General features: G+C 46.4%; 2 protein-coding genes across 6 annotated transcripts in view; both read right to left on the bottom strand.

The window, feature by feature from the left end:
* The window catches only part of PANK2 (pantothenate kinase 2), a 291,105-nt gene that overhangs the window by 76,162 nt on the left and 187,701 nt on the right, over positions 1-27,242 (bottom strand). The window lies entirely within an intron of this gene.
* Positions 1-27,242, bottom strand: part of SMOX (spermine oxidase) — a 52,736-nt gene that overhangs the window by 1,335 nt on the left and 24,159 nt on the right. For 2 of the 3 annotated variants that reach the window (XM_081332199.1, XM_081332198.1), the window contains exons 2-6: positions 19,406-19,640; positions 13,022-13,248; positions 8,077-8,250; positions 5,365-6,067; positions 1,324-1,484 (exon numbers count right to left, since the gene is read on the bottom strand). In XM_081332199.1, coding sequence (XP_081188325.1) covers positions 1,324-1,484; positions 5,365-6,067; positions 8,077-8,250; positions 13,022-13,248; positions 19,406-19,613 — 1,473 coding nt within the window. In that variant the 5' untranslated portion in view covers positions 19,614-19,640. The remainder of the gene's footprint in view (positions 1-1,323; positions 1,485-5,364; positions 6,068-8,076; positions 8,251-13,021; positions 13,249-19,405; positions 19,641-27,242) is intronic. The other variant, XM_081332200.1, reaches the window with a different exon arrangement.

Genomic DNA, 27,242 nt, shown 5'->3' with positions numbered 1-27,242 from the left:
TTTGCGACCTTCCGACAAGGCAAAGTCCAGATTCCCTTAACCATCATTTGACTAACAACAACCGCAGTGCTTCACTTAACAGCTCTGGCAAGGAAGGTCGTAAAATGGGGCAGAACGCACTTAACAAATGTCTCACTCAGCCGTTGAAATTTGGGGGGGGGGTCCGTTGTGGTCGTAAGGCGAGGACTACTTGCCTTCTATCACATTACTTCACATTACAAAACAATTCTATCACCTTACTTTTCAGGACACAAGAAGAAACCAGGAATAACTTCAGAAAATATTTATACGTTCTAGATTCCTCCATAGTCAAAAGATACGTCAGAAGATCCAGCCTGGTTTACTGGTGAAGGCCACAGGGTGGAAACCAGGAGGCTGTGAGTTCTAGTGGTGCCTTAGGCATAAAAGCTGGCTGGGCAGACTGGCTGGGCCAATCACCAGGAGACGGTGAATTCTAGTCCCGCCTTAGGCCTAAAAGCCAGCCGGGTGACTTTGGGCCAATCACCAGGAGACGGTAAGTTCTAGTCCCGCCTTAGGCATGAAAGCCAGCTGGGTGACTTGGGGCCAATCACCAGGAGACGGTGAGTTCTAATCCCTCCTTCGGCATAGAAGTCAGCTGGGTGACTTTGGGCCAATCACCAGAAGACGGTGAGTTCTAGTCCCGCCTTAGGCATGAAAGCCAGCTGGGTGACTTTGGGCCAATCACCAGGAGACGGTGAGTTCTAGTCCTGCCTTAGGCATGAAAGCCAGCTGGGTGACTTTGGGCCAATCACCAGGAGACGGTGAGTTCTAGTCCCACCTTAGGCATGAAAGCCAGCTGGGTGACTTTGGGCCAATCACCAGAAGACGGTGAGTTCTAGTCCCTCCTTCAGCATAGAAGTCAGCTGGGTGACTTTGGGCTATTCACTTTCTCGCAGCCCAACCTCCCTCCCAGGGTTGTTGTTGTGAGGAAAATAGGGGGAGGAAGCAGTATTCCCGTAGGTATGTTTGCTTCCTTGAAATGCAGGATATAAATAAATAGATATATAAAAACTGTGATATTCTATATAGTTTCTGATATATTCGGCTATATTGTTGTTTTGTTAATATTTTTATGTTTATACTTTTATGTTTATGCTTTTCTTGCAGACGTTTCATTACCCAACTAGCTAATAGCATCAGTGCTAGAAGCAAGTAAGTTTTGCTGAGGAGGAGGAGGAGGAGGAGGAGGAAGAGGAGGAGGACTGTGGGGTCCTTGCTGCTTTCTGAGCTTGGTACTTTTCGTACAGACATTTCATGACCCAACTATCTAACATCATCAGTTGTAGCAGTGCTAATACCTACCACGGTTTTGGAACTCTCTGTGTAAGGCAAGGGTTTTGCAAGTTTCTCCACATCTGCTCCGCTCGACCCTACCTGCGTGTAGGAGTAAGAGCCACGGATGTAGGGGTTGCTCCCCCAAGAGGATCGAAGGATCCGTCGAGGTTTCGGAATGTCTGGATTCCCTAAAGTGACAAAAAGGAGATTGTGGTCATGCGGACCATAATGTAAACGCTTGGCAACTGACTCGCATTTATGACGGTCGCAGCGTCCCAGAGTCCCGCGATCCCCCTTTTGCGCCCTTCTGACAAGCAAAGTCAGATTCATTCAACGACCGGGCTACTGACTTAAACCACTGCAGCGATTCACTTAACAACCATGGCAATAAAGGTTGTAAAGCGGGGCAAAACTCACTTAACCAACGTCTCACTTAACGACAGAAATTTGGGGCTCAGCTGTGATCGTTAAGCCGAGGACTATCTGCATTGATTAAAAAGAGATTATTCTAGCAAGTGTGAAATTTTGGTTGCGGAAAGCTGGTTTAACATAGTGGTTTAAAAAAAAAATCAAGGGGAATCTTGGGGCCCATCGTTAAATAAATATTATTAAAAAGTTTGTATCGGGCTCGTTTTGATGACAGCTGCAGAGTTATCTGACCATTTATTTACAGTCATGCCCAGGTAGAAGAAAGGGAAAAAAAACACCAAGCTGAAACCAGTCAAAACAATTCTCCTAAAACTGGTTTTTCTGCTTGAGAAAAGTTTCTGGCAGCATCTTCAAATTAAAAAAGCAAACAGACCAATCAGCAGAAAAGACATCTCAGCAACACGACTGTGGTGTAATGTATGTTTCACCCATATTTCTACTCTGCAAAGACACGTACCGCGTGTAATTTTGGTAAATAACTTGCAAGCGTCACGTGGTTCGGACATCCCCAAACCACGTTAAGAAATGACTGGGGTTTAAGGGTGGGTATTGTATTTATTAAGTAGATGATTTCACATGGTGGGAAATAGATAACCTGAAGGAAATAGAACAAGACTACATTCAAACAGATAAAAATGTGTATGCTGGATATTATATTTTGTTATCAAGTCAGACAAGGAAAAATCTTGGTTACCCAAAGTGTCAGAATTATAAATATCGAAGGCTAAATTGGAATATTGATGAGAAACTAAAAACTGGGTAAAACTTAACGACAGGAGATGGATCGTTTATGAAGACTGAATGTAATTCAGGTATGTACAAGCCAAACATGTATTGATAAATGGATGAGGGGATAGATGGGGAACTCATCAAATTTGCAGACGACACCAAGCTGGCAGGAATAGCCAATACTCCAGAAGATAGGCTTAAGATACAGGAGGATCTGGACAGACTCGAACACTGGGCGCTATCTAACAAAATGAAATTCAATGGTGAAAAAAGTGAGGTTCTACATTTAGGCTGGAAAAATCAAATGCACAGGTATAGTATAGGTGGTACCTTGCTCAATAGTAGTAACTGTGAGAGGGATCTCGGAGTCCTAGTAGACAATTACTTAAATATGAGCCAGCCGTGTGCTGCAGCTGCCAAAAAAGCCAACACAGTGCTAGGCTGCATTAACAGAGGGATAGAATCAAGATCGCGTGAAGTACTAATACAACTTTACAAGGCCTTGGTAAGGCCACACCTGGAATACGGCATCCAGTTTTGGTCACCACGATGTAAAAAAGATGTCGAGACTCTAGAAAGAGTGCAGAGAAGAGCAACAAAGATGATTGGGGGACTGGAGGCTAAAACATATAGGGAACGGTTGCTGGAATTGGGTATGTGTAGTTTAATGAAGAGAAGGATGAGGGGTGACATGATAGCAGTGTTCCAATATCTCAGGGGCTGCCCCAAAGAAGAGGCAGTCAAGCTCTTCTCCAAAGCACCTGAAAGCAGGACAAGAAGCAACAGATGGAAACTAGTCAAGGAGAGAAGCAACCTAGAACTAAGGAGAAACTTCCTGACAGTTAGAACAACTAATCAGTGGAACAACCTGCCTCCAGAGGTGGTAAATGCTCCAACACTGGAAGTTTTTAAGAAGAGACTGGACAGCCATTTGTTTGAAATGGTATAGGGTTTCCTGCCTATACAGGGGGTTGGACTAGATGACCTCCAAGGACCCTTCCAACCTATTATTATTATATTATTATTATTATTATTATTATTATTATTATTATTATTATTATTATTATTATTATTATTATTAAATGCAATAATGATGTTTTAATTGAGTTGATATAATTAGAACTGCACTCGCTTGAATACGAGACAGTAAATGTTAAGGGGAAAAGAGCAAGAAATATCTTGATGTTGGAACATGGGATTTGCACTAAAGATTTTGTTGTCGAACTACGGATTAACCCAGTCACCACATTGCTTTTTAAATACTCAAATGTAAAATTGGAAAATTAATAAAATATTATTATTATTATTTTTTTAAAAAAGGAAATGACTGGGGGAGGAGATGAGAGTGGGACAGAGGAGTACATTTTTAATTTCTTTTGAAGTGTGTAGACCAAACTTTCGTCAAAAATCCAGTTGTTGACTAGACTGCAAGGTCCCAGCAACGTAACGGAAGGCGGAAGTGATCAACAATCCCTTCCATACCGATTCCAAGAAAAGACCCTTGATTTTTCCATCTAGATCAGGGGTAGGCAACCTCGGCTCTTTTATGACTCATGGACTTCAACTCCCAGAATTCCTGATAGCCAGCCTCAGGAATTCTGGGAGTTGAAGTCCATGAGTCATAAAAGAGCCGAGGTTGCCTACCCCTGATCTAGATACTAGGATTAAAGCTCTAATTCAGAGGAAGTGTCCCTTCAGTTTTCCTGTCCTAATAAAGTCCAGCATGAGATGTAGGCCAGGGGTCCTCAAACTTGGCCACTTTTAAGACTTGTGGACTTCAACTCCCAGCATGGCTAGCTGGGGAATTCTGGGAGTTGAAGTCTACAAGTCTTAAAAGTGGCCAAGTTTGAGGACCCCTGATGTAGGTCCAATGTAGGTGGAAGTACGTCCCATTCCTTGAGCAAGGAAGATGTAGGCAGAAGCATCTACATTTGCCTTGGTCCATCAATGGGACGTGGCTCCTCCCACAATGAGGAAGTTCCTCATGGGACTTCTTGGAAGCATCTACATCTGCCTTGGTCCCACCATAAATGGGTTCTGACTCCTCCAACAATGAGGAAGTTCCTCATGGGTCTCCTTGGAAGCATCTACATCTGCCTTGGTCCCACCATAAATGGGTTCTGACTCCTCCCACAATGGTGAAGTTCCTCATGGGACTTCTTGGAAGCATCTACATCTGCCTTGGTCCCACCCATAAATGGGACATGGCTCCTCCCACAATGAGGAAGTTCCTCATGGGTCTCCTTGGAAGCATCTACATCTGCCTTGGTCCCACCATAAATGGGTTCTGACTCCTCCCACAATGATGAAGTTCCTCATGGGACTTCTTGGAAGCACCTACATCTGCCTTGGTCCATCAATGGGACGTGACTCTTCCCACAATTAAGCTCTGCATGGGTCTCCTTGGAAGCATCTACATCTGCCTTGGTCCCACCCATAAATGGGACATGGCTCCTCCCACAATGAGGAAGTTCCTCATGGGACTTCTTGGAAGCATCTACATCTGCCTTCGTCCCACCATAACTGGGTTCTTACTCCTCCCACAATGGTGAAGTTCCTCATGGGATTTCTTGGAAGCATCTACATCTGCCTTGGTCCCACCATAAATGGGTTCTGACTCCTCCCACAATGGTGAAATTCCTCATGGGACTTCTTGGAAGCATCTACATATGCCTTGGTCCCACCATAAATGGGTTCTGACTCCTCCCACAATGATGAACTTCTGCACGAAACTCCTTGGAACTACCTACCTAAGCCTTGGCGCCATGAGTAATCACGGCTACGCACCGTGATTAAGTTCCGGGAGAGCCACAACAGGGACCTGCAGGACCCATCCCTACATCATTCTCCACCCCACCCCCTAGTCCTTCCCACCTTCTCGACCCGCCCCCCAAGGGAAGAACCGCAGACCTGTAAATTTCCGAAGCATCTCGGTGCAGATCACCGCGACGGTTTCGTTGTCGTACTTCTCCATGATGAGGGCCTCCTCGCCACAGATCCAGCCGCTCAGGACGTGGCCATAACGCTCTGGCGGGTAGAGGACATCAAAGCTGCAGATCTTCTTGTACCAGAGCTCCTCCGGATAGGTCAGGCTCTCCGCCTCAGCCTCGTCTTCCCAGACGAACTGAATGCTGTTGCATTCCGGGCTCCAGAAGGGCTCCTCAAATTCCAGGAAGATCTTATCGGTGGTGCTGATGCCCAGCTTCTGAATGGCCAGCACCTTCTCGTCGGGCAACGGTGGGTAGAACATCTCTTCGTGGCGCTTTTTCAGCACCCCCAAGGACACCGTCACGATGACGTGGTCGGCCAAGATGAACTCGCAGTCTTCGCACTCCAGCAGGACGCTGTAGCCCGCATGGTCGTCCACCCGGTCTTTGTTGTGGTCGGCCACTTGCTCAATCTCCTTGCTGATGGACTGGTTCCAGTGGATACACTTGACCGGCTTGTTCAGATGGATGACCGACTCTGGGATAGAACTGGACAGGATCTCCACAATTTTCATAAAGCCGCAAGGGATGATGTGGTGGGCTCCAGGGATCTCGGTCCACTCCCCAAATTCGCTGAGAGAGACTTCATCCATGCTGTGAGAGCTACTCTCACAACTTTCCACCTGCTCCAGAAGAATCAGAAGACAAAGATTTCTGTTAGGACGTTCTTCTTCTCCTGATGGGAGAAGGTGGGATGGAAGTCATTCCTTCCCATCCTGACAATCGGCAGGTGTACATGAGGCCAACGTTAACCATACAAGCTCAACTTCCAAATGTTGAGGCCAGTTCCCAGAATTCTCAGCCGTGGGTCTGCTAGCTGGGGAATTCTGGGAGCTGACGTCCACACATCTGGAAGCTGTGAAGGTTAGAAGACATTAGAGTACACCCTTATCTTTCACAAACGTTACGTCCTGTTGATGTATTTAGTGCTTTACCCTGACTACAGACTTCCTCAGTCTGGTCTCTTGATCTTCCAGCTGGTTTTCATCTCAACAGATCTAGAAGGGACCAGATTGAAGAAGAGAGAAATGTTGTCCATCTCAAGCCGATCCTATTCATTCTCCACCAGCACCATATATTTTTGGTGGTGATGGCTTCAGGTCAATTTTGACTCTTGGTGACTGCCTGGACAAGTCTTGCATTTTCTTGGAAGCATATCTGGAAGTGGTTTGCCCTGGTCTTCTTCTTGTAGGGTTGAGATGGGGTGTTCTGTCCCAGCCTACGTGAGTCCTTGTTATGCTCACAAGGAGAAACCCCTCTTCCAAGAAGCAGGCCGGAACCACAAGAAAAAAAACAACCCTTTTATTATTCACAGACCTGAGTCAGTGTCCAAGGCAAACAAACACAGTTCACAGAAACTCCATCCTCAACACGAATGCCTGCCTTCGACAACCAGCACCTCCCACACCTTCCCTTTTATTATTCAGCCCAGGCTAATGCCTTCTCCTTTGCCTTTGGAGCCGCCCCATTGCATTCCTCTGCCCTACTCGCTTCTCTTGCCGGCACTTTCGTGCATCCTGGATTTGTCCCAGCTGTGCTTCGTCACCGTCCAACTCAGATTCCCAACACAGCCGTGTCTCAGCCTGAGCGCGAGTAGAGGGGCCAAGCTCCTCATACGACTGTAAGTCTTGGAGCTTCTCAGAGCCTTCCTCTGACTCTGATGTCACTCCAGGCCCCTCATCATCATCATCATCATCGGATTCCTCAGACTCAGCTGCTGGATCCACTGGCTGGTGAGGAATCATAACATAGGATCCAAGGTCACCCAGCTGGCTTCATGGTGGAAACAAGGCCAGACCTCACCATCTCCCAACTTCTGATCCCATGATTTTATTCACCATTCCAGGCTACATCTTAACAGCCTAATACAGTTGACCATCTGCCCAGGGGTTGGCATAAGACACAATGCCTCTATCAGATGTTATGGCCCACGTTTCTAATCTGAAGCATGAGGAATGTATGGTGGGCCACCAGGTTTTGAGCTCCACCTCATATATACCACAGCATTCACCAATGTGAGAGCTTAAGTTTGGACTACAAACTACACACCTCTCAAGACAACTGCTGTCAATCAAAAAATATTGGGGAACTCTGGGAGCTGGGAGTTTAATGAAAAGAAGGACTATGGGGTGACATGATATCGGTGTTCCAATATTTAAGGGGCTTCCATGAAGAAGAGGGAGTCAAGCTATTCTCCAAAGCACCAGAAGGCAGGACAAGAAGCAACGGATGGAAACTCATCAAGGAGAGAAGCAACTTAGAAGTAAGGAGAACAATTAACCAGTGGAACAGCTTGCCTCCAGAAGTTGTGGGTGCTCTATAACTGGAGATTTTCAAGAAGAGATTGGACGAAAACATGTCTGAAACAGTATAGGGGAAGGGTCTTCAAACTTGGCCCTTTTATGACTGGTGGACCTCAACTCCCAGAATTCCTCAGCCAGGCTGGCTGAGGAATTCTGGGAGTTGAAGTCCACCAGTCATAAAAGGGCCAAGTTTGAACACCCCTGGTATAGGGTCTCCTGCTTGAGCAGGGGGTTGGACTAGAAGACCTCCAAGGTCCCTTCCAACTCCGTCACTCCATTATCAGCCTGGTGCCTCAACCGCAAAACCCCATTGGCTCCCATGCCCTCCTTACTTTCAGGTACTGTTGGATCATGGCAAGCTTCAGCTTCTTGACCGTCTCCGACTCATCTGGATCGGCCTTGATGCGTTTGCGCACGACATCTCGCGTGAAGATCCCCACGCTATTTTGACTGTCGGCATTGACTGGTTTACCATTCTGGAAAAACTCCTGAGTCAGGTTATAGACCTGTTTCAGGAGGGACAGAAGGTGCACAGAACAGAGAAGTTCAAGAACCCAAGCAGCTCTCACAACTTGCCCCTGCTCCAGAAGAATCAGAAGACAAGATTTCCGTTAGGACGTTCTTCTCCTGAGGGGAGAACATTGGATGGAAGTCATTCCTTCCCAACCTGACAATCGGCAGGTGTATATTGGGCCAATGTTAACCCTAAAAGCTCAACTTCCAAATGTTGAGGCCAATTCCCAGAATTCGCAGCTGTGGGTCTGCTAGCTAGGGAATTCTGGGAGTTGAAGTCCACATATTTGGAAGCTGTGAAGGTTAGAGAACATTAGAGTACACTCTTATCTTTCACGTACGTTACGTCCTGTTGATGTATTTAGTGCAGGGGTCTTCAAACCTGGGCCCTTTTATTACTTGTGGACTTCAACTCCCAGAATTCCTCAGCCAGTGTGCCTGGCTGAGGAATTCTGGGAGTTGAAGTCCACAACTCATAGAGGGCAGAGAAGAGCAACAAGACTATCAGGGATCTGGAGGCTAAACCACAGGAGCAACAATTGAGTGGTCTAGTCCAGGGGTCTTCAAACTTGGCCCTCTTATGAGTTGTGGACTTCAACTCCCAGAATTCCTCAGCCAGCAAGGCCTGGCTGAGGAATTCTGGGAGTTGAAGTCCACAACTCATAAAAGGGCCAAGTTTGAAGACCCCTGATTTAGTGGTTTACCCTGACTAGAGACTTCCTCAGTCTGGTCTCTTGATCTTCCAGCTGGTTTTCATCTCAACAGATCTAGAAGGGACCAGACTGAAGAAGATAGAAATGTTGCCATCTCTGGCCAATCCTATTCATTCTCCACCAGGTTACAGACCTGTTTCAAGGCGGAGAGAAGGTGTATAGAACAGAGAGGTTCAAGAAGCCAAAACTCTAGGAAGAGGGCAGAGCAGAGAAACGAAGATGATCAGGGAACTTAAGGGTAAACCACAGGACCAACAATTGAGGGACCTTGTTTGGTCTAGTCCAGGGGTCTTCAAACTTGGCCCTTTTATGACTTGTGGACTTCAACTTCCGTTTCCATCCGTTCCTTCTTGTCCTGCTTTCAGGTGCTTTGGGGAATAGCTTGACTCCCTCTTCTTTGGGGCAGCCCCTGAGATATTGGAAGACTGCTATCGTGTCCCCCGTGGTCCTTCTCTTCATTAAACTGGACATACCCAATTCCAGCAACTGTTCTTTGTATGTTTTAGCCTCCAGTCCCCTGATCATCTTCGTTGCCCTTCTCTGCACTCTTTCCAGAGTCTCAACATCTTTTATATAAATATAAGACCCGGTCTTATTTTGGGGGAAACACAGTACTATCCAGCAAAGACAGGAAAAGCTAAGATTGAGGACATCGAAGTCCAAACGTATCTGCCACTCTCTCTTTGAGTTTCCACATTCTGGTTGCAATATCTGTTCTTTTTCTCCTTGCATACTTATGTCACTTAAAGTCTACGGAGATTCTCCATCATCCAGGACATGCTTGTCCCAAAGGAGCTTTTTCAGGAGTCAACTGGACTTCCTTGTTCTTCTTTGAAGACGTTTCACCTCTCCTCCAAGAAGCTTCTTCAGCTCTGACTGGACGGTGGGGAATGGGAGGATTTATACTCCTTGCAGACCGTCGGTCATTTGCATCCTTAATTTAGAGAGTCGTTGAGGCCACCTGGAGGCTTACCTGTATAAATCCTTCCCTTCTCCACCATCCAGTCAGAGCTGAAGAAGCTTCTTGGCTGAGAAGCGAAACGCCTTCAAAAAAAAACAAGGAAGTCCAGTTGCGCCCCCATCCCCCCCCCCCGGGGGGAAAAAAGCACCTTTGGGATTGTCACCGGGAAATTTGGGATGCCGAGTTTGGACCCATTTTGTGCAACCTCTCGCCACGGTTCTGAAGTGAATCCCTGCAGCTGGGAAGTGGGTCACACAATTGTGAGGTGACTCTGTCTTTCCTGATGATTTTGCTGAACCGGAGGCCCGACCACCCTCCTAGATGCATGCCATTTGCTCAGTTTGATCATGCGACCGTGGGAACGCCGCAACCGTGGCGTGAAAAGTGGCCCCCTTTTTTTTCAGCGCCGTTGTGACCTCGAACGGACCCTAAATGAACTATTTGTTAGGTCGAGGGCTAGCTGCCCTGGGGTCCCACCTGCAGGCCTTGAGACTCTCTCTCCCTGTAAAATAACAGTCCCTCTTTTGATCATTGCAAAAAATCTGATATAATCTGTTCAGCACCAGGCTGCTTTTAAGCCTTCCTAAGCAGCTTGTCGAAAGGAAGCAGATCCCACCTTTGCAAGAGGAGCAAAATCAAATCAATCCGGTGTTTTACTTCCTTTGGGTTTCCGGTGTCTGGAGCAAAAACCCAAAGACCTGATTTTTCAAACACCAATCCGAAATGGCTTTGATTTTCTTTTTTCTGTGTCTTTCTCTAAAATAGAATAACCTCTATTCCCTTGCTTCCGTTACTCGGAGGGCTTTTGTGCTCTCCCACCCCAGAGTATATGTCTGCTGATTGTCATATTGTTTGTTGTTTATTGGCTTTTGATGGTTTAACCCCAGGGGTAGGCAACCTTGGCTCTTTTATGACTCGTGGACTTCAACTCCCAGAATTCCTCAGCCAGCCAAGCTGAGGGGAAAGGGAGATTTCCAAGCTGAGCCATGCTGGCTCAGGAATTCTGGGAATTGAAGTCCACCATAAAAGAGCCAAGTTTGCCTACCCCTGGCCTAGGCCTAGGCCACTTTATGACTCGTGGACTTCAACTCCCAGAATTCCTCAGCCAGCCATGCTGAGGGAAAAGGGAAAGGTTTCCAAGCTGAGCCATGCTGGCTGAGGAATTCTGGGAGTTGAAGTCCATGAGTCATAAAAGAGCCAAGGTTGCCTACCCCTGGCCTAGGCCTAGGCCGCTTTATGACTCATGGACTTCCAGAATTCTTGAGCCAGCCACGCTGAGGGAAAAGGGAGAGGTTTCCAAGCTGAGCCATGCTGGCTCAGGAATTCTGGGAGTTGAAGTCCACGAGTCATAAAAGAGCCAAGGTTGCCTACCCCTGGCCTAGGCCTAGGCCGCTTTATGACTCGTGGACTTCAACTCCCAGAATTCTTGAGCCAGCCACGCTGAGGGAAAAGGGAGAGGTTTCCAAGCTGAGCCATGCTGGCTCAGGAATTCTTGGAGTTGAAGTCCACCAGTCCTAAAAGAGCCAAGGTTACCTGCCCCTGGTTTAACCCCTACCTCAGGTGACTGGGAAATTGTCTGGGCAATGTACTTATTATGTCTTTCTTTTTCATTGTTATTATGACAGCGGCGCTCTGACATTTTTGCCTTTAGCAGAGTTCTGCGTATTTTCTATCTGCTGCAACTTGTAGAAGTCATGCAACAAACTCCAAGGCTGGTTCTTTGCCAACATTCTAGGGGAAAAATGGGTAGAAGGAGTCTTCTCACGGATGGACATATTATACGTAGGTCCCAGAAGCAGAGAAGGGACTGTAGAGCTTTTATTAATACCTTGATCCTAATTCCCGGCTTTTGAAATGATGCTAGGAATGCTCTAAGAGGATATTAACGAATGTAGCTCACTAATAAACAAGCCAACACAGTGCTGGCAGTCTCCAAGGAGTCTGGGAATCCCCAATGAATGTCCTTAGGAGAAAAAACCTTGCGTGTGATTTACTCCCAAACATAAGGAGGCCCTGGTAATCTTCTATAGAGCAACAAAACAGAGGTCACCGATCTTATTAACTGGGCAACTATTGTTCCTTCCCCAAAAGCCAGACTTTAAGAAATGGTTCTATCGTTCAAGCCATGATAAAGAATCATTGTTACCGGGAGCCACAGATAAGCCAGGCCAGGTTTGCCATGAGCTGATCCAGCCTTCTTGCAAGGCTATCTAAAGTGGTTGTTTTCCCATTCACTGGCAGTTAATTAAATTCAAATAAATTAAAATAAATAAAGCAACTGGATGATGTTACACAAGGAAGTTGTGTTTGTTTGTTTTTCTCCCTTCCTAAATTTAACCTCAAAGACTGGTCTAGATTTGTCAGAGAAGGGAAACTTCGTTTCTTCAGAAAGGAAGGGAGGGAGAGACGGAGAGAGACAGAAAGAGAAAGAGAGAGGGAGAGGGAGAAAGATAGAGACAGAAGAATAGGAAGGAAGGAAGGAAGGAAGGAAGGAAGGAAGGAAGGAAGGAAGGAAGGAGAGGGGGAGGGAGGGAGGAAGACAAAAAGAGAGAAACATACAAAGGAAGGAAGGAAGGAAGGAAGGAAGGAAGGAAGGAAGGAAGGAAGGAAGGAAGGAAGGAAGGAGAGGGGGAGGGAGGGAGGAAGACAAAAAGAGAGAAACATACAAAGGAAGGAAGGAAGGAAGGAAGGAAGGAAGGAAGGAAGGAAGGAAGGAAGGAAGGAAGGAAGGAAGACAAAAAGAAAGAGAGAGAAAGATACAAAGAAAGAAAGAAAGAAAAAGGAAAGGAAGGAAGGAAGGAAGGAAGGAAGGAAGGAAGGAAGGAAGGAAGGAAGGAAGGAAAGAGGGAGGGAGGAAGGAAGGAAGGAAGGAAGGAAGGAAGGAAGGAAGGAAGGAAGGAAGGAAGGAAGGAAGGAAGGAAGACAAAAAGAAAGAGAGAGAGAGAGAGAGAGAGAGAGAGAGAGAAAGAAAGAAAGAAAGAAAGAAAGAAAGAAAGAAAGAAAGAAAGAAAGAAAGAAAGAAAGAAAGAAAGAAAGAGAAATGACCTTCAGAGATCAGCAAGGGCTTCTCCGGAGCTTCGATCTACAAACCTCGTTGTATAAATCACTGAATTCTTCAACCACGTCTTTCGGGATCCTCTGCCCGCTGCTGGTGAGGTGATAGGCCACCCCATTCCTGGAGTAGAGGCTGATGCGACCCACGCTCCGCTCATCGTCAGTCGTCTCTTCGAGTAAGCCATTATCTTCTGCTAGATGATAGACGGGGTTTCCATTCGAACCGTGGATCCACGTCGCTCCCAGTTCAAAAGTTGCGTTCGCTGCGACGGGAAGGGAGGGAGGGAGGGAGGGTTAGAGGGGGAAACCAAGATGGAGCAGAGAAAGGGATGTGCCCCAGCTGATTTTCATGCCTAAGGCGGGACTAGAACTCACCGTCTCCTGGTTGATTGGCCCAAAGTCACCCAGCTGATTTTCATGCCTAAGGCGGGACTAGAACTCACCGTCTCCTGGTTGATTGGCCCAAAGTCACCCAGCTGATTTTCATGCCTAAGGCGGGACTAGAACTCACCGTCTCCTGGTGATTGGCCCAAAGTCACCCAGCTGATTTTCATGCCTAAGGCGGGACTAGAACTCACTGTCTCCTGGTTGATTGGCCCAAAGTCACCCAGCTGGCTTTCATGCCTAAGGCGGGACTAGAACTCACCGTCTCCTGGTTGATTGGAATAGAATAGGAATAGAATAGAATAGAATAGAATAGAATAGAATAGAATAGAATAGAATAGAATAGAATAGAATAGAATAGAATAGAATAGAATAGAATAGAATAGAATAGAACAGAATAGAATAGAATAGCAGAGTTGGAAGGGACCTTGGAGGTCATCTAGTCCAAGCCCTGCTCAGGCAGGAAACCCTAAACCGTTTCAGACAAATGGCTGTCCAGTCTCTTCTTGAAAACTTCCAGTGTTGGGTTGATGGAAGCCCGGCGCAGGAACAGCCAGGCCTCTGCCGGTGCTGGGTGCAAGCTATAGGTCGACTTGCCACCCAATTTTTCGAATCGCACCACGGTGGGTGAACAGGACCCATCCTGCTCGTGAGAAAGCTGGACGGATCGTGCCATTTCTCAAGCATCCTCCCGGCCGGTCCCACTGACGTCCCAGCAAGTCCCTACACAAAGTGCCGACACCAGGAAACATCGCACAGGTGCGTTGACAGAAGCGATGGTCCTCTAAGGAGTTGGGCAGTTGAAGGACTTCCGTCCTGTCTGGCAGAACGCCCAGACCGGGGTCTATTTTGGGACCCCAGCCTTTTTGGCAGCCGAGAAGCCCCATTTCCCATTCCAGATTTGCGGCCAAGGGCCACACGACGCTCATAGTTCTCCGATGAAAAGGCGGATGCCGAACTTGTTCAAGCTTCCTTTCTTGTCTGCTTCCCTCCCAGAAGCTCTTCAGATGCCTCCTGGTTTAATTTACTGATGGGGGGGTTGATCAAAACAACGGGAAGCTGTGAGGTCAGAGGAAAGGAAGGTACGCTACAATTCTCCCAGTTCATAAAAACAAGCCCGGGTTATTAAATGCGGCACCGGAAAGGATCTGATTCAAGCAGGTAGTCCTCAGCGTATGGCCACGGTGGAGCCAAAAATTTCCGTTCACTAAGCAAGGCTGATTTTAAGTGAGCTGTGCCGCCATTTTACGACCTTCCTCGCCACAATTGTTCAGGGAATCGCTGCGTGCTTAAGTTAGTAACATGGCTGTTCAGGGAATCTTGTCGGAAGGTCACTAAAGGGGAGACACCGCGACCGTCATAAATAGAAGGAGGGAGACTGTTTAATGGCTATCAATGGGCTAGCTCTTCCAAAAAATACTTCGACTAAATTGTTTGTTTTGCTCCAAATAATATGCCCCAAAATAGAGGAAGAATGATTTGATGATCCAAATCCACCAACTTGGAAAGTTAGTTGGCAAAGAAAAAAAGCTAGAGTAAGACTGAAGGAAACAGAAGCTTTGACCGGTTTGAGGGGATGTTATATTGCCAATTAGATGTTTGAATATGGTTAAGAATAGATTGCTAGAAATAGAAGTATTATTGTAACTAGACAGATAAGATTGGTAATCAGAGTATCATATTTTGGTTTTGGTTTCCCAAATATAACTTGTTTTGAAACTATAAATGACTGGGATATTTTGAATGTGGATGGGAAATTAAAACTGGAAAAACAAAAAAGCGAAAATGGGATACTGACTGAATTAAGTGGATATTGAGTGCAAATGCAATTAAGGTATGTTTTGCTTATAAAAAATGCATTAAACTGGTGTCATTGAGACTATTAGAAAACTGTAATAAATGCTGATATTCCACGGTCTATCTATTAATTATAAGAATTGTATTTACTTAATGTGGAAAAAAGAGCCTTGGTGGAGCAGTGGGCTAATGCCTCCTTAAGTAACACCAGCTGCCTGCAATTAGTGCAGGTTCGAGTCCCACCAGGCTCAAGGTTGACTCAGCCTTCCATCCTTCCGAGGTAGGTAAAATGAGGACCCAGATTGTTGGGGGCAATAAGCTGACTTTGTAATAATGCCGCTTGGGGGTGTGTGTGTGAAAGCCCTAATAAGCAGGCATATACATAGAATGAAGGCTATTGCTAAGCACATTGGTTTGTGCTTAAAATTGTAAGCCACCCTGAGTCTTCGGAGAAGGGCGGGATATAAATGGGATTAAAAAAAAATGTTTATTACCAGAAGAAGAGACGAGGTATTGGATGGTGTAATACTGGATTTAGTTTGAGGAAGCTTATTTACACCAAGGAATTACTAAGGGACCCAGTCAACGCGTTGTCTATTAAGCGCTTGATTGTAAAAATAGAGAAATTAATAAAATATTTAAATAAAAACATAAATACATGAATGAATAAATAGGAGTCGGTTGCCAAGTGTCTGAATTTCGATCACGTGACCATGAGGGGTGCCGCGACAGTCATCAGGGTGAAAATGGGCACCGTAAGTCACTTTTTCCAGTGCCACTGTAACTTTGAACGGTCACTAGATGGACCGTCGTAAGTCGAGGACTCCCTGTATTCCTCGACTTACAAACATTTCGTGACCATTTATTTCAAAGTGACAACAAACTGTATCATTCAGACTTGCACATCCGGAGACCTGTTAGGCCCCATTGCAAGGTCCAAAGTCCCATTTCCAACGGGCCGGCTTCTAATGCAGGCAGTCCTCCACTTACGACAATTCGTTTAGTGACCGAAGTTACAAGGGCACTGCAAACAACTGACTTATGACCAGCTTTCACACGACCACTGCAGTATCCCCAGGGTCTATAGACCTGACAAGCAAAGTCAATGGGGGAAGCCAGATTCACTTAACAACCGTGTTGCTAACTGAACTGCAGTGATTCGCGTTAACAACTGTGGCGAGAAAGGCCACCAAAGGGGGCAAAGCTCCTTTAACAACTGTCTCACTTAATAGGTATCTTGGGCTCCATTGTGGTCGTACGTCGAGGACCACCAGGATAGATAATAATAATAACAACAACAACAATAACAATAATAGAGTTGGAAGGGACCTTTCAGGTCTTCTAGGAGACTATATACCGTTTCAGACAAATGGTTGTTCAGTCCATTCACAACTTCTGGAGGCAAGCAGTTCCACTGGTTAATTGTTTTCACTGTCAGGAAAACAAGAAATGAAGAAGCTTCTTGGATGAGAAGTGAAACGTATTCAAAGAAGAATAGAAACAGAAATAACATAGGAAGAATAGAGTAGAGTAGAGTAGAGTAGAGTAGAGTAGAGTAGAGTAGAGTAGAGTAGAGTAGAGTAGAGTAGAGTAGAGTAGAACAGAATAGAACAGAATAGAATTAAGGATAGGAAAGAATAAGAATAGAATAGAATAGAATAGAATAGAATAGAATAGAATAGAATGGAATGGAATGGAATGGAATGGAATGGAATAGAATAGAATAGAATAGAATAGAATAGAATAGAATAGAATAGAATAGAATAGAATAGAATAGAATAGAATAGAATAGAATAGAATAGAATAGAATAGAATAGAATAGAATAGAATAGAATAGAAAATATGGAATGGAATGGATTGAAGGAATGAAATGGAATAGAATAGAATAGAATAGAATAGAATAGAATAGAATAGAATAGAATAGAATAGAATAGAATAGAATAGAATAGAATAGAATAGAATAGAATAGAATAGAATAGAATAGAATAACAGAACTGGAAGGGACCTTGGAGGTCATCTAGTCCAACCCCCTGCTCAGGCAGGAAACCCTACACCATTTCAAACAAATGGCTGTCCTTTCTCTTCTTTAAAACTTCCCGTGTTGGAGCATTCACAACTTCTGGAGGCAGGTTGTTCCACTGATTAATTGTTCTTACCGTCAGGACAACAAGAAATGAAGAAGCTTCTTGGATGAGAAGTGAAACGTCTTCAAAGAGGAATAGAAATAGAAATAGAACAGAACAAAACAGAACAGAATAGTTGGAAGGGACCTTGGAGGTCTTCTAGTCCAACCCCCCGATCAAACAAGAAACCCTATACCATTTCAGACAAAATGGCTGTCCAGTCTCTTCTTAAAAACTTCCAGTCCTGGAGCATTCACAACTTCTGGAGGCAAGGCGTTCCACTGATTGACCTTTTTAACACATATTTTATTGTGGTTTTTTTTCAATCCAGGCATAATGTTAACATACATCGCAAGCCCGTGTACGTTATGCCATACGCTAAATCAGTCAACAGATCTATAAAACCTTACATAAAGAAGATTTGGGGGTGGGGGGAGAAAGCAGCAAAAGTTCTCACGGAATAAAGAATGGCCGGCCGGTTGTGATGCTGTTGACACACACCGCTCATGTGGGCTTGTGGCTTTTTGCCCTGATTATTTTTCACTTTTTCTTTTTTTTTCTTTCTTTTTTTTTTTTTGTAACTTCTCTGCTGGCATTCAGGGAAGGACGTGTCAGCTGAGGACAGGATCCAAGGAAGAAATGGGCTGAGGATGTAAGTCACCATTAATTGCTCCATTTTGTTCGCAAGGATTCTTTTGTTTTTGCCAAAAATGCTCCGTGCTTCTCTTTTCTATCTAGATGGGGGGGTGGGGTACTATTTATAGGTACCTCAAAAGCAGAAAAGATGGTATTTATAACGCGGACGACCGGGCCAGCCCAATTGCAGACCCAGTTTCTCACTCAACCTTCACCGCGAGAGCGGAAGGACCTTTGGACCCGGGAAACAGTGGCAGAATTGTGACCAGATAAAGCAGAGGAAGGGGAAACTGAGGCAAGCCTGGCCCAGTGACAGAACTGGTGGAAAACAGCAGCTTTTTTTTTTTTAATACCGGCTTTTCCCATTTACCCAGTTTGAAAGAGGAGACTTTGGCCAGGAACTTTCCAGGCCAATGGAAGCTCACAACAGAAATCGCAAGTAGCGATACTCCTGGGCTTACAGTGATTCGTTTAGTGACGGTTTCGAAGTTACAACGGCACCAAAAAAAAAAAGGTTCCTAGTGACCGTTTGCAAAATCCCCACGGTCACGTCATCAGAAGTCAGACGCTTGGCAATATTTATAAGAGGGTTGCAGTGTCCTGGGGTCACGTGACCCCGATTTTTGCCACTTTCCAGCGGTCAAAGTCAAGGGGGAACGCAGGTTCTGGTCTTTTCAGAGAATTCGAGTGTGAATTTGAATTTACGTTGCCCTAAGGCGTCTATTTCACCCTTTGATTCCCACACCCACAACTTTAAGGATACTAGGAGTTCTCTACCACGTACCCATTTCTCCAATTTGCGCACGCGCACATACACACACACACAGAGAGAAACATACAAAAGAGCACTGGCCTAAAAACCAGGAGACGGCGAGTTCTAGTTCTGCCTTAGGCATGAGCCAATCACCTGGAGACGGCGAGTTCTAGTCCCACCTTAGGGACGAAAGCCCATTGGGTAACTTTGGGCCAGTCGCCAGGCAATTGTGAATTGTAGTCCCACCTTAGGCGTGGAAGCCCACTGGGTGACTTTGGGCCAGTCACTAGTGGACTGTGAGTTCTAGTCCTGCCTTAGTCATGAAAGTCAACTGGGTGACTTTGGGTCAGTCATTCCCTCTCAGCCCAACCTACCTCACAGGCTTGTTGTGAGGAAAGTAAGAAGAGGGAAGAGTATTAAATAGGTTCACCAACTTGGGTTACTTGTAAAGTAATAAAGGTGGGATAAAAATTTAATAAATTAATAAATCTTTAAAACATCAATCCTGTATATTCTGAGACCAGAACCGGTATGTTGGGCATCCCTCTGTAACTTCAGCATCCCATCTCCATCCTTGAGAATAACAAGAGCTGGAAGGGACCTTGGAGGTCATCTAGTCCAACCCCCCCCTGCTCAAGCAGGAAACCCTATGCCATTTTTAGAAAATCACCCACCCATCCATCCCCCAGATGGAAACCGAACATCCCGCCATGCCGCCGCCCTTACCGAGTCTCACGCTTTGGACTCTGCCTCCGATTCGATCCGACGCTTCGAGGACTGTCACATCCGTGAAGCCGTTTTCTAGGAGAGTTTTGGCTGCCGAGAGGCCAGCAAGGCCCGCCCCGATCACTACTATTCGCGGCTGTCGTGCTCCTCGTGGGCTACTACTAAGTGGATCATCCGTACTCTCTGCCGATGTATCACCACTTTGCATGCCGTCCAAACTCTCTTTCTAAAGAACCTGCCAAGAGATCCAAAACAATAAAATAAAATAATTTTTAAAAAAACCCTTCAGTGGATCCACCACGGCAAGGCTCTCCCTCCTGTCCTTTATGACCCCGTTCAGCCCCCCGAGACTTTGGAGAATCGTCCGAGCTGCAGGATAAACTGCCCTAAAATCCTGCATCAACCGGAATTTGCCGGGGAAGCAATGAAGACCCAGCCTGGAATAATAATAATAACAACAAAATGCCTCTGACTTGGAGGATGAAAAGCTTCAGAAACTACCCAGTGATCAAAAGCAGCATTTTTAGAGCCTGCACCCATTTTAACACTGGCTGTTTCTTTTTATAGAGTCTGATCTACCGGAGGGGCAATTTTGTGGTCAAAGTTTTGGGTTTTTTTTAAACAAAAAAAAAACAGACACTGCTCCGTGGCTGAAGCTGTGCACATCAGCCGGCTTGGCTTCTTGAGACACACAGCAACACATTACAAGATAAAAGCTGCCCTCTTTTGGGGAGTCGAGCACCCCACTGGGTCTTTGAAGCGGAGGGTTTGGGGGACCCTCCAGAAGGCTGGCGGCAGAACCAAGAGAAAGCTGGACCCATCCCAAAATTAACAAAAGAGGTCAGGAGAAGGAATACGATAGGGCGGCACTGAATAGTACAATAGAGAGTTGTAGTGAAAAAAGGACGGTTTAGAATAGAATAGAACAGGACAAGACAGGACAGGACAGGACAGAATAGAATAGGAAAAAATAAGAATGGAATGGAATGGAATGGAATGGAATGGAATGGAATGGAATGGAATGGAATGGAATGGAATGGAATAAACAGAACAGAACAGAACAGAACAGAGGAGTGGAATGGAATGGAATGAATAGAATAGAATAGAATAGAATAGAATAGAATAGAATAGAATAGAATAGAATAGAATAGAATAGAATAGAATAGAATAGAATAGAATAGAATAGAATAGAATAGAATAGAATAGAATAGAATAGAATAGAATAGAATAGAAAAAATAAGTGGAGTGGAATGGAGTGGAGTGCAGTGGAGTGGAGTGGAATAAATAGAACAGAACAAAACAGAACAGAAGAGTGGAGTGGAATAGAATAGAATAGAATAGAATAGAATAGAATAGAATAGAATAGAATAGAATAGAATAGAATAGAATAGAATGGAATGGAATGGAATGGAATGGAATGGAATGGAATAATAGAATAGAATAGAATAGAATAGAATAGAATAGAATAGAATAGAATAGAATAGAATAGAATAGAATAGAATAGAATAGAATAGAATAGAATAATAGAATAGAATAGAATAGAATAGAATAGAATAGAATAGAATAGAATAGAATAGAATAGAATAGAATAGAATAGAATAGAATAGAATAGAATATGAATTCTGGGAGCTGGTCCACACACACTGACTGGGGAATTCTGGGAGCTGAAGTCCACCCATCTTAAAGTTGCCAAGGTTGAAAAACACTTACTTTAGGCCAGTGCCATCAAATTCCTTACGTGCCGGATTTTGATGTATGCATGTTGACACGTATGCATTCGTACACATGCCCAAACACACACCAATACGCAAATGCAAGACTCTTTGCCATAGATTCGTCTTCTCTCTGGAGAAATTAGGCCTAATCTGACAAAGCCGATGATATGTGTTAGGAAACTGCCACCTAGCAAGTTTCCCCCCCCCTTTTTTTTCCTAAAGAATCCGAAGCCATTACAACCTCAAACTATCCCAAACCATTAAGGAAAATGATGGCATCTCCTGCAGATAAGGCTTGATTTATACAACTAGATGTGGCAGGAAAAGATCAGCACACCCTGTGTACGTTCCCACGATTGTCCTCGGGAATAAAATTAAAAAAATATTCACGTTGGCATCCAAGCAGGGGTCTTATCTGGCTCTTGGGAAGCGGGGGCACCTGGCCTGGAAGCATCTGGGTTTGATAAAACTTGTTTTTGATGCCTGCTTTAAAAGTTCTGAGCAGAAGATCACGCTTAAGAGATTATACCGGTAGTCCTCGATTTATAACCATTCATTTAATGACCATTGGACGTTTCAAGGCGCCGAAAAAAGTGACCTATGACCGGTTCCCACATGCAGCATTCAACATTGCAGTGTTCGAAATTCAGATGCTTTGGCAACTGACTCGTAGTTACGACGGTCGCAGCGTCCCAGGGTCACGTGATTCCCCTTATGCGACCTTCCGACCGAGCAAAGTCAACAGGGAAGACGGATTCACTTAACAACCGGGTTGCTGAGTTAACATCTGTGGAGATTCACTTAACGCCGGCGGCAGGAAAGGTGGTCAAAATGGAGAACAACTCATTTAAACTGTCTTGCTTAGCAACGGAGAGTTTGGGCTGAATTGTGGGGCCGTAGGTCCAGAACTTCCCCTGCATGAAAATTATTTGATTTGGAGGCTCGGAATATCTTAAGGACTAGCAACCCAAAGCATTGGAGGTACCGTATTAGACTTTATGGATTCTGCAAAATGGGCACAAAATATGGCCCTTTGAGCTTGGTCGTTTGTCCCAGGGCAAGGCAGAAAACCTCCTGCAGCCATTTGCACCGCTCAGGTGACCCTGAGGACACAGGTAAGCCTCCAGGTGGCCTCAATGACCCTCTAAAAGGATGCAAATGGCCAGCTGTCTGCAAGGAGTATAAATCCTTCCATTCCCCATCGTCCAGTCAGAGCCGAAGAAGCTTCTTGGAGGAGAAGCGAAAGGCCTTCAAAGAAGAACAAGGAAGTCCAGTTGCCTCCTGAAAAAACGCCTTCGGGACAACCAGGACCTGGGTGACCTAGAGTCTCCGTGGACCTTTAGATCTCCTAAGGTTCTCGTGGTGGGACTCAAAATTAAGTCCCCTCCGCCTCGCCTCGAAGGCCAGAGGAAAAGGCCAGCTCAAAACGCAACCTTCAACCCACGAAAGAAAGAAAGAAAGAAAGAAAGAAAGAAAGAAAGAAAGAAAGAAAGAAAGAAAGAAAGAAAGGAAAGAAAGGAAAGAAAGAAAGAAAGAAAGAAAGAAAGAAAGAAAGAAAGAAAGAAAGAAAGAAAGAAAGAAAGAAAGAGGGAGGGAGAGAGAGAGAGCCTTCTGCTTGTTTACGTCTGGTTCGCAAGAACAGCATAAACAGCAGGAGGAAACCGGGCCACGTCCTGCCAGACGCATCGTGTCTCCAAAACGCCATGTGTGTAATTTCCTGTCATCCGCCAAACGTTAACAGCTTTGAGGTTTATTTTCGAGACAGCCTTTGCTTTGCAAGGCAGTTTTCAAGTGTGTGGGGGGGTCCCTTGGTGCTCTCCGAGCTGGCTTGTTTTCTTGCAGACACTTCATGACCCAACTAGGTAACATCATCAGTGCTAGAAGGGAGTAAGGTTTGCTGAGAAGAGAAGGAGGAGGAGGAGGAGGAGGAGGAGGGGGAGGAGGGGGAGGGGGAGGAGGAAGAGGAAGAGGAGGAGGACTGTGGGGTCCCTTGGTGCTCTCTGAGCTGGCTTGTTTTCTTGCAGACATTTCATGACCCAACTAGGTAACATCATCAGTGCTGGAAGGGAGTAAGGTTTGCTGAGGAGGAGGAGGAGGAGGAGGAGGAGGAGAAGGGGAGGACGAGGAGGGGGAGGGGGGGGAGGAGAAGAAGGAGAAGGAGATGGAGGAGGACTGGGGTCCTCGGTGCTCTCTGAACTTGCTTGCTTTTCTTGCAGACGTTTCATTACCCAACTAGGTAACATCATCAATGCTAGAAGGGAGAGGGGTTTGCAGAGAGGAGGAGGAAGAGGAGGAGGAGGAGGAGGAGGAGGAGGGGAGGAAGAGGAGGGGGAGGGGGAGGAGGAGAAGAAGGAGAAGGAGATGGAGGAGGACTGGGGTCCTCGGTGCTCTCTGACCTTGCTTGTTTTCTTGCAGATGTTTCATTACCCAACTAGGTAACATCATCAATGCTAGAAGGGAGGGTGGGGGTTTGCAGGGAGGAGGAGGAGGAGGAGGAGGAGGAGGAGGAGGAGGAGGAGGAGGAGGAGGAGGAGGAGGAGGAGGAGGAGGAGGAGGAGGAGGAGGAAGAGGAGAAAGACTGTGGGGTCCCTTGGTGCTCTCTGACCTGGCTTGTTTTCTTGCAGACATTTCATGACCAAACTAGGTAACATCATCAGTGCTGGAAGGGAGTAAGGTTTGCTGAGGAGGAGGAGGAGGAGGAGGAGGAGGAGAGGAAGAGGAGGGGGAGGGGGAGGAGGAGAAGAAGGAGAAGGAGATGGAGGAGGACTGGGGTCCTCGGTGCTCTCTGAACTTGCTTGCTTTTCTTGCAGACGTTTCATTACCCAACTAGGTAACATCATCAATGCTAGAAGGGAGAGGGGTTTGCAGAGAGGAGGAGGAGGAGGAGGAGGAGGAGGAGGAGGAGGAGGAGGAGGAGGAGGAGGACGACGACGACGACGACGACGACAACGATGACTTGGTGCTCTCCGAGCTGGCTTGTTTTCTTGCAGACATTTCATGACCCAACTAGGTCACATCATCAGTCCAGTCCTCCAGATCTTCCCTCGCAGAACGAAACCACCGATATGAACCTCGGATCTACAGGTAGTCCTCGACTTACGCCCACTCCTTTAGGGACCCTTCGAAGTTACCCACGGCATTGAAAAATGTGACTTATGATCGTTACTCACTCTTGTGACCGTTGCAGCCTCCCCCTGGTCACGGGATCGAAAGGCAGAGGCTTGGCCATGGACTCATATTTAGGACGGTTGCAGTGCCCCGGGGTCACGTGATTTTGGGGGGGGGTGTTTCCCATGGAGCTTAGGTGGCAAAAGTCAGAGGGGGTCTGTCTGCTAGCACCCAGATGAGTTTGCACATATAATCTCGGCGTGCAAATCCCCTTGTCTAGCTAGTCCTCGACATACGTCCATCACTGAGCCCATAATTTCTACTGCCCAGGGAGACGGTTAAGTGAGTTTGTGCCCCCTTTTACGACCTTTCTTGCCACAGTTGCTAAGTGAATCACTGCAGTTGTGAAGCCAGTAACCCGGTGGCTAAGTGAATCCGGCTCTCCCACTGTCAGAAGGTCGCAAAAGGGGATCACCCGATCCCAGGACGCTGCGACCCCGTCATCAATATGAATCAGCTGCCGAGCGCCCGAATTTTGATCGCATGACCACGGGGGACACTGCGACGGTCGTTAAGTGTGAAAAAATGACCCCGTCGCTTCTTTCGGCGCCCTTGTCATTTTCAAGCGGTCATTCGACGAACTATTGTGCGTTATTTATTGACTTGCCACCCGTATCCCAATAAAAAAACCTCTTCTCTGTTGCCAAGAAAATGGATCCCGAGGAAATGGACGCATCCTGAAGGAATGCCGAGCTGAGCAAATGTGCAATCCCGCTTTTCTAATGCAAAGGGATCGCTTACTGTATCGAACCCCCCAAAAAAGAAAAAAAAATCTACCCCAAAGCTGGCAGAGGAAAGGTTGCGGGGGGTGGGGGGGGGAAAGGGATAAATCGATCGATTCACAAAAAACAAACTGGTGACTTTTATCGGCAAGAAGGAAAGAGATGGAGAACTCCCCAAGATGTTTTTTTTAAGGCAACTGGACTACCGTTTTCTTTGAAGACCTTTTGCTCTCCTCCAAGAAGCTTCTTCAGCTCTGACTGGACGGTGGGGAAGGGAAAGATTTATACTCCTTGCAGAGAGCCGGTCGTTTGCAATTCTTAGCGAGTCGTTGAGGCTGCTTGGAGGTTTGACTGTACCCTCAGGGTCACCTGAGCGGTGCAAATGGGTGTGGAGCCTTCTTGGCTGCAGGACGTATTTCTGCCCTGCCCCGAAGACAGGTGCAGGTTTAGGGGATCTACTGGATCAAGAGGGAAAGAATGGCCCGGTGTGATTCTGTGAGATCACTCATGGAAGGTGACTCAAGGAGCCATCTATGTCAAAAATAAACCACCTTCCCTCAACACAGGGGGCGGGACATGACATCAGCCATCTCCCATCTACAACACAGTCCTTTCAACAGTTCCAAGCAGGCTCTCCGCCCATTTTGCACCTCTCGGGTGACCCTGAGGACACAGGTAAGCGTCCAAGTGGCCTCAACGACTCTTTAAAAGAATGCAAATCATCAGCTGTCTGGAAGGAGTATAAATCCTCTCTATTCAACAGGGAAGGGACTCAGGGGAGAAAACATCCTGCTGCCAAGAAGGCTTCACACCCATTTGCACTGCTCAGGTGACCCTGAGGACACAGATAAACCTCCAAGTGGCCTCAACGACTCTTTAAAAGAAGGCAAATGACCAGCTGTCTGGAAGGAGTATAAATCCTCTCTATTCAACAGGGAAGGGACTCAGGGAAGAAAACATCCTGGTGCCAAGAAGGCTTCACACCCATTTTGCACCTCTCAGGTGATCCTGAGGACATAGATAAACCTCCAAGTGGCCTCAACGACTCTTTAAAAGAAGGCAAATCATCAGCTGTCTGGAAGGAGTATAAATCCTCTCTATTCAACAGGGAAGGGACTCAGGGGAGAACACATCCTGGCGCCAAGAAGACTTCACACCCATTTGCACTGCTCAGGTGACCCTGAAGACACAGATAAACCTCCAAGTGGCCTCAACGACTCTCTAAAAGAAGGCAAACAACCAGCTATCTGCAAGGAGTGCAAATCCTTGCATTCCCCACCCTCTAGACCAGGGGTGTCAAACTCAATTTCATTGAGGGCCGCATCAGCATTGCGGTTGCTCTCAGGGGGCCGGGTGGGTATGGCCTGGGTGGGCGTGGCCTACTGGGTGGGCGTGGCTAGAGTGCATATGGCCTACTGGGTGGGCATGGCCAACTCTACGTCGTTCGCATCAAGGGTGCCTATGGGGTCCTGGGCAGGAGTGGGACAGATCTGAGGGTCTCTGGCAGAAGGAGGGTCTCTGGGCCAGGGCCAAGGCAGTGGGGGCCGTTCCCTCACTGTTTCCAGGATGACTTTGCAGGCCACATGAAACCACTTCGCGGGCCGTATCCGGCCCCCGGGCCTTGTGTTTGACATGTCTGCTCTAGTCAGAGCTGAAGAAGCTTCTTGGAGGAGAAGCGAAAAGTCTTCAAGGAAAAACCAGAAAGTCCAGTTGCCTCTTGAAAAAGCATCTTTGGCACAACTGGATGACCTGGATGGCTGAGAATCTCAACAGGCAGACAGAGAACTCCTTCATCCAGGCCCGCTGACGTCACTTCTCTTCAGGACTCCAGCAGCTGAACACACATGCACCCCAGCCAAAGTACACACAAGAGCCCATGCTCCTTTGCGCACACAAAAGACCTGAACTTGGGGGCAGCACACAAACACCTCTCTGCCAGTTTGGATGGGGTTGGGGTAGAAAGTGACCCGTTCTCAAATTCCCACCCACCGTTTTGGACTCCAAAGTCCTCCTTGGACCTCGAATGGAGACAACGAAGCGTGTGCTACACCCACACAAACACAAGCACAGTGGTTTTCTCTTGTTCACATTCACCGAAGAACAAGAAAACCAGTTTTTTTTCAGGAGGGATAAAATCCAGATGTTCCTTCCCCTTTTTTTTCCCCCAAAGTGCACGCACGCAAACACAAGTTTTCTTTGATTCACTTTCACGGAAGAACCAGAAATTTTTTT

The sequence above is a fragment of the Vipera berus genome (assembly GCF_964194415.1).
Source record: "Vipera berus genome assembly, chromosome: 7".
NCBI classification, from domain to species: domain Eukaryota; kingdom Metazoa; phylum Chordata; class Lepidosauria; order Squamata; family Viperidae; genus Vipera; species Vipera berus.
Note: the sequence above shows the minus strand (reverse complement) of the source record. Positions and strands in the feature narration are given on the sequence as shown.